The following is a 13,450-nucleotide window of genomic DNA, read 5'->3' on the forward strand; positions in this document are numbered from 1 at the left end:
GCAGGCTGTGGGTGTCAGGGGGGGTGCTGCGGAGTGCTCAGCTCACTCCCCACGCAGGGATTCTGCGCTCCGGGGAGTGGGGGGAGTCTGCCCTGCAGGCCCTGAGGATGGGTGGCTTCTCAAACCAGCATGCCCTGCATGTTCTGTTTCTTATCTGGATTTATTTTTCCTCACGGTACTTCCCAAATGTTTGGCTTATTTCTGTTTATTATCTGCCTCCCCCACTGGCGCCTAAGCTCTATGACAGCAGGTGCTTTGCCCCACACTGCTCTCTCCTCTGCCACGTACTGTGCCCGATACAGTTGCGTGTGTATGTTCTTGAGTGACTGAGAGCGATGTGGACCTGACACAAATCTTGATCCAAAGGACTTGGGAACCCACAGAACTCAGATTCCAGGGAGGGAAATCTGCAGTGGCCACGGGGCTCTGAGCACCCGGGTAGAGGGGTGGTGGGGTAAGAAGCCCCGAGCGGCTCTCTAGAGTGACAACAGCCTTCCCAATGAGATGGCAACGCCTTATCCTGTGATCCTTCGTCTTCTCCCCCAGGGCCGGCCCTTCAGAACGGGAAGGCAGGCCTTGGGTAACATTCTAATTTAAGGGTGTTGGGACCAGGACACGGATTTCCCTGAGGAAAGAAAATAAAGCCTAGATCATTATTCTGTTACACTGTCCAAAGCCAGAGTCTGGGATCATGAAACTGGTGCTTTTCTGAATTTCCCTGAGATCTCTGCATGGGCAGACTGTGTCCTATAGAACTTGTGGTCTCATGAGGTCTCCTCCTGAGCATCTCACTTTCCACTTCTCAGCATCTTGCATGCTTGGCCTGCAGGACATGAGGGGCAGTCACGGTACAGGGAGAATGCATTGACAGGCTCCTAGATATGTGTCCCCTGGGGAGGTGGCTCTCCATCTCCCGCAGCTGGGAGATGGGAAGTAGAGTGGGCGGAGTCTGGAAACGTGTCACAACACTGGCCGATGGCTCAGCTCATTAGCTTTCCCAGCCCTGTGGCTAGAAATCACCTCGAATCAGAAGAGAAACAGACATATCTCAACTATCTGAAAACTGGTGGCCTTGTTTCTAGGTCCTTCCAATATGAGAACTAACCAATTTGTTCTTATTTCAGGCAACCAAAACCTCATATTATGGATATGCTAGGAAAATTCAGCCGTGGTCAGATTGCCTGGAACATGGGTGATTATGAGAACGCCAATCAGAGAAATTCCAAAGGGGCCACCCTCATTAGACAGAGCAAGAAAGTGCTGCCATCTTCCAGACCTCCAAAGCTGCCAAAGCCACCAAAAAAGGAGGTATGGTCATTTGCTTTTCTGAATCATCAGAGAAAACATCAAGCTCTTTCAATATATGAATCAGAGAATGCTATTCAACAGTAATACTGCTGCTAAGGTTTTATAGCCACTTGGAACCTATCAAAACATTTTGTAATTTATATTGGATTTCCACAGTCATGTCTATACTGTGGGCAGATGGGTATTATTCCCATTGTATAGCTGAAGAAAACAAGAGGTTGTGGGGTTCAGTCCTGCTTATTGACCATATGGTTTAGCTTGGAGAGACACCATCCCCTTGATTTCCAGAACAAGAAAGTTCTCAGTCTGTGAAATGGAGGTAAATCTTTAAACCTTCTTAAAACCCTTACGAACTGGCGATCAGAGTGAGACTATACCAGTTCAAACCCAAGTTTTTTCCCATTACTGTCTATGGACTCTTGAGCAAGTTGCATAATTTCCCTATATGGGTTTTTAAAATTAAGTAAAATGGGGATATTAGTATGTGTCCTGAACATTTTGTAGTTATCATGAGAATCATGTGAAGGATGTGTAAGAGTATATATTCAAATCAACAACTATTTCCTGAGGTCTTTTTGCATAATCCCACAGCAAAGCACACATTGTAGTCCTCCAGTGTCTCGAGTATGACAATTTCCATGATAGAAAAGGTAACAGAATAGCGGGAATGCATTCAGAGGCTCATGTTCTCTACACGAAGACAGTCTCCTTGCTGTTGAAGAATCTTGCCAGCTCCCTAGAATATTGCTTATCCTCTGTCGCCAGAAATCTGATTCATTAGCAATTAATTATGTCTATTGGAAACATTCCTTGAAGGAGCTGTGGAAGTCCTCCTCGGTAGGTCCTGACCCCAGGGACACTTTGTATTGAAAACGGGAGCTGTTCAGCTGTTAACATTCTTATGTGGTCTGAATTTTGGGCTGGGTCCAAATGCGATGATTTACTCCAGTGTGTGCAGAGGAGGTTTGGGTTAGTTACTTTGCATCACTGAACTAATTTTGTGCAGGATTAGAGCAACCATGGATTAAATAATCCCAAAAGCCTCCTTCCATCATTCATTAGATCCAATCGATGGGTTTTTTTATAAGTGAAAAAAAAAGTGCATTAAAAAAAATCTGTTAAAAGACTATTTTGAAATGATTTCAAACTTGCAGAAGAGTTGCAACAGTAGAAAGTGAACTCCTGATACATTCTTTACCCAGAATAATTGCTAATTTGCTTTACTGCTTTCTGTATACATGCGTGAGCGCAAGCATGCGTGCACACACACACACACACACACACACACTTTTTTTTCAAACCATTTGAGGGTAAGTTGCAGATGTGATGCTTCTTTACCCCCAAATATTTCAGGGTATATTTCCTAAGAACACAGATGTTCTCATATAACCAAAGTACAGTGATAACATTCCGGAAATTTAACATCAATACAATATTACAGTCTAATCCAGTAATTTTCAACCTTTTTCACCTCATGGCACACATTAACTACTAAAATTCTGCCAAATACCAAAAAATATAGTATATTTTTGTCGATCCAACAAAAAAAAAGGTATAATTTTGACTTTCATGCTGGACGGCTGTTGTGTTGGCTGTTGTCATTTTTTTGACAATCTAAGGGAAAAGAGGTCAGCACCCCTGACTGAACAGTCAGGTATCGCATGTTTTAAAAATTCTTGTGGCACACTGGTTGAAAATTGCTGATCTAATCTATAGTTCATAATCCAATTTTATTAACTGACCCAGTAATGTCCTTTTTGGACATTATTTTTCTCTGATCAAAGATCCCACCTGGGATCCTGTGTTACATTTTCTCCTCATGTCTCTTTAGTCTCCTTCAATTTATAGCAGCTCCTTAGTCTTAGACTTTTGTAACATGGACACATTTTGAAGAATATAGACCAGTTCTGTAGAATACCTCTAAATTTGGATTTATCTGATTTTTTCTCATGAGTAGATTCAGGTTTTGTGTTTTTGGCAGGAATCCCAAACAAGTGGTGTTACGTCATTCTCAGTGGATCACATCAAAGATGCATCATCGGTTTCTCTCTCTCTATCCCTCTCCCTTCCTCTCTCTCTAAAAAATCAATTAAAAACATAAAACAAACAAAAGAAAAGAGGCACCTGATGTCGGTTTAACCTATTGCTGGTGAGGGTAACTGATCACTTGCCAAATCTCTTCCCTTCCAGAGATAAACAAAATCCTTTATCATTCAAAATAATGTTTTTAATTGAGGAGGCATTCTTCTAAATACCCAGTGATACATTAGAAACTTGCTACCCAAGTCCATTATTTTTGGACGATCCCACAAGGTTCTTACAGATGATGCTCAGTAAGTACTCAAGCCCCCCCTTTATAGAAATCCTCTTCAGTGAAAATAACTTGAAGCAAGTGTCTTACAAATTCAAGAGCCAATAATGAACGCAATGTGTGTAAAGCCTCGACGAGCGGCTACCATTACTATGCTTATCAGAAATGCCAGCACACTTTCCATTCTTATGCTGGGACATTCGGAACTGTGCTCTGAAAGCAGCCTCAAGAAAGGAAAACTCTGTCTATGGAACTGAGTGATTTGGGGGAGATTTTTAAAAATTTTTTTTTAATTATTATATTACTTTTTAAAATTTATTTTAAAAATATATCTTTATTGATTTCAGAGAGAGGAAAGGAGAGGGAGAGAGAAACACCAATGATGAGAGAGTCATTGATCCGCTGCAGCCCGCAACCCAGGCATGTGCCCTGACCGGGAATCGAACCCTGATCGCCTGGATCCTAGGTCGATGCTCAACCGCTGAGCCACGCCCGGCCGGGCTGAGGGAAATCTTAAAAGCATAAAGCTATATATAATATCACGTCTTCTCATCAAGATAATGGTTGAAAGTGGGGATATTTTATATATTCAGGTTTTTAGGTTTGAATTTTTACTTATAACCTAAGTTTGGAACATAATTAAAATATTTCTAAAATGCAATTTATGATATTTAACAGTATATATCATTCTTGTACACATTTACCCAGAATGCTTACAAATATTTTTGAAAAATAATGGGGCAAATTTCTAAACTGTTTTTCCTACTATATTTCTCCAATTTTTTCCTTTTTTAAAATCACAAAATGTCTCTCTAGTTCTATCTTCTAGCCCACTTTTCATTTTCCCTTCTTGACTTTCGGTTAACCTTTTTTTCCCCTTCCACATAAATAATAGCCACTTGTGTGCTACCAAATTTATGTGTATGCAACAGACATTTTTAACATCTTCCATTTCTATTTCATCTCTGTGCTTGTAAATATTCTCACTGCCCCCTTCATTCCATATATGGGTATAATTTCAGTAACCGACACACTCTTCCCTCACTCACATTAGGTGCAAAAGCAGTAATTCTCCAATTTTAATGTGCAAATGAATCCCCTGGAGATCACGTTAAGATGCAGATTATGCTTCAGTAGGTCTGGGGTGGGGCTTGAGACTCTGCATTCCTCTCAGGTCCCAGTCAATGCATCTTGTTGCTGGTCCAGGGGCCTTGAGCAGCAAGGGGCTGGAGGATTTGACACTGAGTTGTCGCATGGCGAGCTAGGAACAGGAAGGAATTGACAGAGCAAGGGGGGCAGGGGAGGAAGACCAGGAAGAACAGGCTGGCAGTGCAAAGGCGACGATAACCTAGCACCTTGGAGGGGGTGCGTGTGGATCAGTATGGCTGGATAAGAGTGTGCAAAGCGGGGTACCTGGTGATGAGGCTGGAGGAGGGCCAGCGGTGTCATCTGAATGCATGATGCTAGGAACCTGGGTTTTACTGGGCTGACTTTCAAACAGAACTGACAGGATTACACTTAATTTTGGAAAGATTAATTAGAACTGTTTGATAATGAAAGGGAGATGAATTCAAAGAGCATTTTGGTAGCTCAGCTGAGAAATGAGGAGGGATTAATAGTAGGCAAAGAGAAAAGAGAAAAGGTGATGTATTTGAGACACAAAGAAAGCACTGGATTCAACAGCTCTCGGGGCCGACTGGGTGTGGGGAAAGCCTTCAGTTGCCGTGGGAAAGAAGAAAGTGGGGAGCAGACCTCAGCCCTTAGGAGAGTGGGGAGGCAGACAGGGGAGCCGGGTGGCAGTAAGGAGAATGACTGGGCAGCAGAGGACTGAGTGCCAAGCAAACCTCTCCAGAAAAAGCTTAGTTGTCAAAGAAAGGGGATATTTAGGATAAAGAGGGCGGGGAAAGGGACCCACGAGAAAAGGTTAATATGGGTGATTTTTTTTGCACACTGAGTAGATTGAGAACTTGAAAATGAGAAAAGGGAATGATAACGGATGATTTAAGATCTCCAAGGAAGCAGAGGGAGGGGCGCAGTTATAAGGAATCCACACACAATGGCAAGGGTGGGTCTCTACAGGAAGGGGCGGCTTCCTTCCTCTGTGAATGAAGCGTTACCTCCTTCCTTGCCGTCAACATCTCCTTTGCAGCACATATTCAGAGGCTGTGACTTGTATCTCAGCCCTTCAGGGGTAAGTCTGAAGTTTGCACTGTTTACTGTGTTAAAGATCTTTGCTCCAAAGTCTACTTCCTCTAACTTGGTATGATGATATTCCGACTAACCAACTCCATTTTGGGGTCATCATATATTCACTGGATGGGTAGCTTAAGTATCTATATAAAAGTCAGGGTGCTCCAGAGAAATAGAACCAATGGGATGTATAGACAGATTGATTTTTAAAAATGAGAGAACTGGCTCACATGATTGTGGAGGGTGGTAAATCCCAAATCTGTAGGGTAGGCAAGCCGGCTGGACATCCAGGCAAGAATGATGTTGCAGTTCAAGTTCAAAGGCAGTCTAGAGGCAGAATTCCCTTTTCATTGGGGACCTCAGTATGTTTTCTCTTAAGTCCTTCAACTGACTAGATGAGACCCACCTACATTAGGAATGGCAATCTGCTTTACTTGAAGTCTACTCATTTAAATGTTAATCTCATCTTAAAAAATTCCTTTACAGCAACATCCACACTGGTGTTTCACTAAAGATCTGGCTACTATGGTCTCACCAAGTTGACGCATAAAATTAACCGTCACAGTACCCATCACATCCAGGTGTGGGAATTAAGTGAAGTAACATATATAAAGCATCTGACAGAACAGTCCAGACATCAGGGAAACAAAAAGCAATGTGGTGTGCACGTGTATGTTTAAGTTCTTTATCAACAGCATTATTTTAAAGCTGCTTGAGGGAGTGTAGAAAACATTTGAAATTTTCATTTAATCCAAAAAAGATTTTGAAATACCTAATGTTACCGCTCTCCATTGTCTTAAAACAACATAATTCAGTATGGTATCATGTTGCTACAAAAGTTACACTTAACCGCATATTTTTTCCTGAGACCATGGAGTAGCAATGATCTCATCCCTTTCATAGTAAATATTTTATAATGCCCTTTAAGTTCCTAAAATTCATAAATAATGCAACCTACTTATACATATAATTTATAACAAACTAATACAATGCACTAGGCTTGCTATTTAAAAAGTAATTTATATTAATATATTTTTAAATGCACAGACATTGGGGAACTAGATTAGAAAATATAGTGAAGTAGGCAGATGCTTACATCTATATATAGTCTCCATGAGTGCAAGAGCTATAAATGAGAACTGATATAGATCTACTGTATCGATTACTCAAATTCCATGAGTACCATAGCTGTTGCTAATGTTTTCCAAATTATGTCAATTCTTTTTAAAATTCTGAACCTTACAAGGCAAAATCTTCCCTCAATTTAGACTTCAGTGGCATTCCTGAAAAATTCAGCATATATTAAAATTATTTGAAAAATACATTGTACTTTTATGTAAAGCAGAATTAAATTCTTGGCTTAATTATAAACAGATTTTTTTTAACCCACATGAGTGTCCAGCACAACATTTCAAAGTCACGCAGGAGGTGGGGGCAATTCTTCATTCCATGGGGTGTCCCACACATTACAATACATTTCTCCTATCATCCTCAGCTCCTACCTCCCATCACCCATCATAATGCTGAGCAAAATGGCCCAACATTTCCAAACCCCCTGTTGAAAATCACTGACAAATATAATGAACTTGTTTCAGCAGCATGAGTTAATGGAAATGAGACCTCTAGATTCTTAAGTCCCAAGATTCAACATAACAAACAAATGTTCAAGATAAACTGAAAAGTTTTATTGCACCAAATGCCACAAAAAAAAAGGGGGGGGAATCAAAATAATACATGGACAAGTTTTAAGAAAAATTTTCCATACAATGACATTGATAGCTATTTAACTGATCAAAAATATAAAGTCCTATCAATTTGTCTTCATGAACCTTCAATTATAACAAATCCCAGAATTTTCTCCTGTTTTAAACACCACTTAAATGTAAGCATATTGCAATCTTGCTTCCAAGATACATAGTTCACCAAATTTTGACATTTAAAAATTAACATTCAGAGGGGGCTGCTTGATTTAAGCAAGTATTATAATAAAACATCCCCTCTCCCAAAGCACAATACAAATGGTTCACATTTACCAAGAGAAACTAGACTCAATTTAATGGTGAAAGGATTCATGAACAAAATACTTTCCAAAGTACATAAGAGTGGATAAATCCAGAAATTAAAAAGAATTTTGGGATCACTTTATATTCTTCATTTTTATGTACAACCAACTCTAGTGAAGAACCTAAAAAGCTACGGACTAAATTTTTTATAAAAATCTCAGGACCTAATTATAAGAGCCTAAACAACAGTTTAGTATCATTTAGCAAGCAGGAATTTTCCTCTCTCCAAAAAAGTTAATTTTGAAAAATATGTAAGTTTAAAAAGTTGTGATGTGTAAACGGCAGTTCCATGGGATGTGAAAAGATTAGTTACTTTCATTAAAAAACAGCACACTTCAGAAAAATGGGTCGAAGCCTGTACAAAAAGCTATTTAACACTGATAAAAATAAAATACTTTGGAGTTATGCACAAGTATGGAAGCTACATTTTAAATTTTCATTGTCGTGTTTAAATGTACACAATTATCTTTACATTCATATCACTCGTCAATCTATTAAAAATAAAACTGCGACATGCTAGAAAGAGGCCCATCACAGGGACACGTACACACTTCTGCTCTGTCATGCCTCGCTAGCTTGCTTAAAGAAGCAAGATGCTACAAAAGTTACACTCAACAGGTAAGACTTAAAAGTTGAAGAAACCCTAAAGGTGGAATCCTGTCAACTGAGGTAGTTTTCTCAAAATTTTTTTTAAATTTTTATTTGTTTCTTGAGGTGGGCATGGGAGAGGGTGGGATCCCTTTTTTGCCTCTTCGGCTAAGACAGAATGAAGCCACTGGGTGGTGTGTGGTGTGTGAGTGGGTGTAGCTCAACACAAGTCCATGAGATTGTTGTTTTCTTTTCCACTTTTGGGAAGAGGTTGAATTTAAGACAAGTAAAACTTGAATGCTATTTAAAGGAGGATTCTAAAAGAGCAGCGACAGTCTCGGTCTGTGTTTGCAGGCAATAGGTGTGAGGATTCGGTTCTGACTGGAACCCTGAGCATCACTGGGACCATCCCCACATGTGACCCACCTGTAGTTTTCCAACAGACATTTTCCAAGACAGAGTTTTGGAAAAGTAGATTAAGAGGCAAATTAAATCTTCTCAGGCTTTGAGGGGGCTGGGCTACATCTTTTATGTATGAAGTTTAGAATCGGCCTTTTAAAGCTCAATTTCCCCCTATCTGGGTCTAATTTTCAACATGCCACATGAGAATGGAACTGATTTTGTATCTAGTTATTTTCTATGAAACCCTGGAAGGCGGTGAATGAGGGAAAGTGCCCAAGACGTGTAAACAAGGAAAAGGGAACTAGAGATGAGGGAATGCTTTAAACTGGTGCAGATGGAAATGATGCAACACCAGCTATTACCATTTATTTACATGTAATGAAAAACAAATGATGAGTGAGCTGAGCCACAGGTAAGGTTCATTCTCTTCGTGTAACATAACAACAAGCAATGTCGTCATGGAACTAGAGAGTTTAAAACATAAACTCAGATGTTAGGCAAAAGAAAACAGAAAAATCTAAAAAGGATGGAAAACTTCAACTTTATGAAAGAAAGACATAAAATAAAAATTAAAGATCTTAAGAGCTTTAATGCACCCATCTACATTTCACATCATAAAAAAAGAGAAAGGAAGGCAGCAATTCTGACTTATTCCTAAGAAATAATATACCCATTTTCCTCCATTAGGTACTGCTGCTATACTCTTTCAAACAAATAATTAACTTGCATTTGTAAAAGAAGGGACAGACTTATGTAACTTGGTGTTTAAGATAGGATTTCATCAAACAGAAAATCTGAAGTCATTCTAACCCCTATTAGGGAAGTTACTTCATATTCTTAGGTACAAAGATACATGGAAAGGACTGAAATTAATTTATAAAAGAGTGAAAGTAAACTGGAGCCTGTTTATAATTAGCTGTACTCAAGACCGTCAAGATGCTCACAATGTTCTGTTTTACTAGATTAGCTCCTGTCATTTAATGATCAATTTTTTAAAGGTCTTTTCCTTTATCCTAATATGTCAGTACATTGTCTGACATGGTAATAGTTCATGGTCAGTAAACTAAGAAAAGTTTCTTTTACAGTAACAGAAAATTATGTTTTTTTTAAAAAAGTGAACTATGCTAACAAATAAACAATTCCTCATTTTGGCAGGTTTTATACTATGGGGAGTTAATTTCTGGAACGGTGTTTTAAAAACTATGTAGGAATTAGAAGGCACAGAGATGATAATGTAAAAATTTAGACCGTGTATGAATTGTTTATAAATGTTCAAACTAATTACCTTCATTAGTCATCCTGAACTGCTATAGGTTTCATTTCCCACCAGGACAGCTGTGCCTTTTAGAGTATAAATAGTCATTTGTATTAACTATTATAGGAAGAAAGTGGCTTTGGCTAGAAGAATTTAGCAACAGAAATACTCTTGAGCTTACAGAAATCACTTTGGTAAATGGCCTCTCTTAAAGAGGCTGCTGAAAGCTCTAAAGTATAAGGTTAAACATACGGTATCAGACTGTGTATTTTGCTGCTACAAACTCCATCCTGATGGGATTAAGATGCTACATTGATTCTTGGGTTTACTGCACCAACAATCCACCTCTAACCTACCTGTGGCTGCATCTGAGACAAAGTAAACTCCAAGAAGATGTGAAAACAGTAGGTCCCTAAAGCAGTCTCTTCCCAACAGTCAATCCCCTTTCATGTTTTAGGTCAGTCCCTCCCACAGACCCAGAGCTGACGAGGGCACGTGTGGCTTTTAACTTCACCTTTTGTAAAAAGCAAACTCCGACTTGGAATCTGAAGTCCTTTTTCTGAGTGTCTTCTAGGAATAGCAAAATATGCCTTCTCCAGTGTGGAGAGCCCATGCTTAAGCTCTGAAACGTTTTCCTACTGGAATGGTATGTACATTGTTTACCTCCTGCTCCAAAGTCACTTGTCCTTCAGCCCAAACACGCCAGGCGGTCTGTACCAATGGCTTAGTGTTTAGTGTAGCGCGTGTGCTTCCTCCTACAAAAAGGTCACTCTCTCTGTTGACTCGTGGGGAACAAAAGGCCTACAGTGTCCATGAAAAACACACATGCCGTTATGTCAAGTCAACCTAAGTTCCAATGAAGCATCCACTTGAAAGCAAGGAAATGAAACAAAACAAAGCGGTGGAATGACTGTTTCTGTTTACTCTTCTTATGCTTTTGACATCACAGAGAGCATATTCCTTCCTCCTTCAGCTGAGAATCTGTTTTTTTCCCTCTCCCACCAAGGAAGAACTGGCCTGAGCTTTAGCTTATAAGAGTATCTGAGCGACGTAAGGAGAGTGAGTACTGGCGATAGCAGTCAACAGAGGCAGGTCGTTCGATTCAATCCTGAAAAAAAGAAAAGATGATTATTTTAAAGCAGCCTGATTCTGCAGTTAAGTATTACTGCAAGGGACCAAGCTTGCTAGATCATTGCTTTAAACAAGAGAAAAAGTAAGAGAGATGGAGAGATGGTAAACCTGGCCTTTTAATCTGATCTCCTGGTGGACACTGCCGGAGATCAATGGGAGATCAGGAAGCTCTGTTGGGCGCATGCACGGACACACAGCTGTTCTTCCTCCAGCAGGGCCATGGGTTTGAGCCCATAGCTTTTCCATACTCTCTGTGCAGCCTTGTAATGCTTCCTCCGTTGTCTCCTCACCCCTCCAGTCAACACCCTGAATGCACAGATTCTGCACCTAAGTTACGACTGGTTAGGAAAGTGATGAAGGTGGCGATGTCTTCAAAACCCTTGGCGGTTTGTTTAACAGGTTAAACAACTTAGATCCTCACTAAGCATTTGAGCTGTGACATTCTGAGGGCAAAGTGACACTAACAGATTCTGAATCACAAGACATTGCGCATCAGACAGACCTGGCTTTGGTTGCCTCTCTTAAAGCAGAGGCAGACACAGCATGGTCACAGGCTAGGTGCTGACAAATGTCCTGAAAAAAATAAGGATTGCTTCAGTCCATGAATATGTCCTAATCTTTCCCCTTCATTCCACAGAAAATAAAAACATGAACATTTAAAAGGTAGCTGTCATGGAGTGTCTTCTACGCCTTCCCCAGTAATGCTCCCTACTGATCTAATTCCAGGTGGACGAGGGGCTCTGCAGCACCATGAGTGCTGCTGGCCCTGATGGTGGGAGGAAGGAGCTGAAGAGAGGCTAGATATGATTCCCCTAATGATGGACTAATAGGGCCTAGAGATGAGACGGGGACATGAATCCTATGGCCTAACAGTGTTGATGAGGGACACCTGTCAGAGTCAGGGACCAAGTCAGTGTCCTGGAAATACAAGGCACCCATCCGCAATAGGAAACCTCATGCACCAAGACGAGAAAGTATGAGGCTGGCCGAGAGATCTAAACCAAAGCTAAGAAAACAGCACAACCAAGAGATATTCTGTAAGTTAACTGCAAAAGCAAATGCCTCAAAGGGGGAAAGAGTTTAAAAAATGAAGTATGTGAGAAAAATGTATAACAGGAAACGCTAAGAGCCAAACACCACAGTAAGTCCTATCTTGGGTGTGAAAGATGGAGTCTGACAAGAGTGCGAAGGCCTGAGTCTTGATACTTTGCCTAGCAGGCTTCATAGAAAATTTCAAGGTCGACAATACATGTACAATATTTTCTTGCCCAAATTAGGGGAATCACCCTCGTCAGTAAGGGGGACAAGACCCCATATACACAATGTCCTTTTGTTAGTCTGTTAAAAAATTCAGCAGAGTAAGACAAAGGCCAGAATTTCTTTTCTAGAGAAGTTATGGCAAAGACTCACAGGAAGAGGCTGTGCACGATTAGTAACATAAGCACGTCTCTCTTCTGGTGGGCTTATCGTCAAAGGGAGGAAAGTGCAGTCAGTCCCCCTGCGAACAGGCAGGCAGGCCCCTGAATATCCACAAGGGCCTTTCCCACCTCCTCCAGGACACAAAATGTATCACAGGCTGCTGCTGCGTGTGTCTGATAGCTTGTGACTTTGACACCTTACTGAAATGACTAGAAATGGGCAAACAGAGTGGGGTGAAATTTTTCACTTTCACACATAAAATAACCCAGGGAGAAGACCAACAGAAAGCACCACTAGCTTAAAGTTCTGCGCTTATTTCCAGTATCAGATATAGAGAACATGCTGTTCACTGGTGAGCAGCAGAGGCACACATGTGATGTTCCCCAAACACTTCATTGGGGCACTGGGGCCTGCGGGTTTAAGGTGACAGTCTGAATGGGTTGGTGGGTACAGTGCCAGGGACAGTCCCATCACAGGGAGAAACGGTGACACTTCACAGAACTCACCCCAGCACAACACCTAATTCTTTCACATGGACTCGTGTGTGTCCGCGAAGATATTCAGACAGCATCTTACTTTTCAGGTACATTTCCTGTAGTCTGTCTTCTAGATGCATGATGCACTGTGAAGCCAATAACATTCACAATGAGGGCTAGAATGAAAACCTCTGCCAGTGTTCTAAGAGCTAGAGTTCTCTTAATTCATTTCAAAGTACACAATTATAATATCTCTTTCAAATACACTTAAAAAATAACAAGTCATCTCAAACCCTATCACTAGTAG

General features: G+C 40.6%; 2 protein-coding genes across 5 annotated transcripts in view; one reads left to right on the forward strand and one right to left on the reverse strand.

The window, feature by feature from the left end:
• The window catches only part of SPMIP2 (sperm microtubule inner protein 2), a gene marked incomplete at its 5' end in the record, with an annotated part of 138,873 nt that overhangs the window by 122,847 nt on the left and 2,576 nt on the right, over positions 1–13,450 (forward strand). Inside the window, one exon of the mRNA XM_081134197.1 lies at positions 1,125–1,308. Within this exon, the coding sequence (XP_080990323.1) occupies positions 1,125–1,308 (184 nt within the window). The remainder of the gene's footprint in view (positions 1–1,124; positions 1,309–13,450) is intronic.
• The window catches only part of FNIP2 (folliculin interacting protein 2), a 117,514-nt gene continuing 111,538 nt past the window's right edge, over positions 7,475–13,450 (reverse strand). For all 4 annotated transcript variants that reach the window (XM_081134193.1, XM_081134191.1, XM_081134192.1 and 1 more), the window contains 2 exons: positions 13,174–13,289; positions 7,475–11,225 (listed from right to left, as the gene is read on the reverse strand). In XM_081134193.1, coding sequence (XP_080990319.1) covers positions 11,147–11,225; positions 13,174–13,289 — 195 coding nt within the window. In that variant the 3' untranslated portion in view covers positions 7,475–11,146. The remainder of the gene's footprint in view (positions 11,226–13,173; positions 13,290–13,450) is intronic.

This window comes from Miniopterus schreibersii (genome assembly GCF_964146895.1).
Source record: "Miniopterus schreibersii genome assembly, chromosome: 4".
In the NCBI taxonomy this organism is placed as follows: Eukaryota; Metazoa; Chordata; class Mammalia; order Chiroptera; family Miniopteridae; genus Miniopterus; species Miniopterus schreibersii.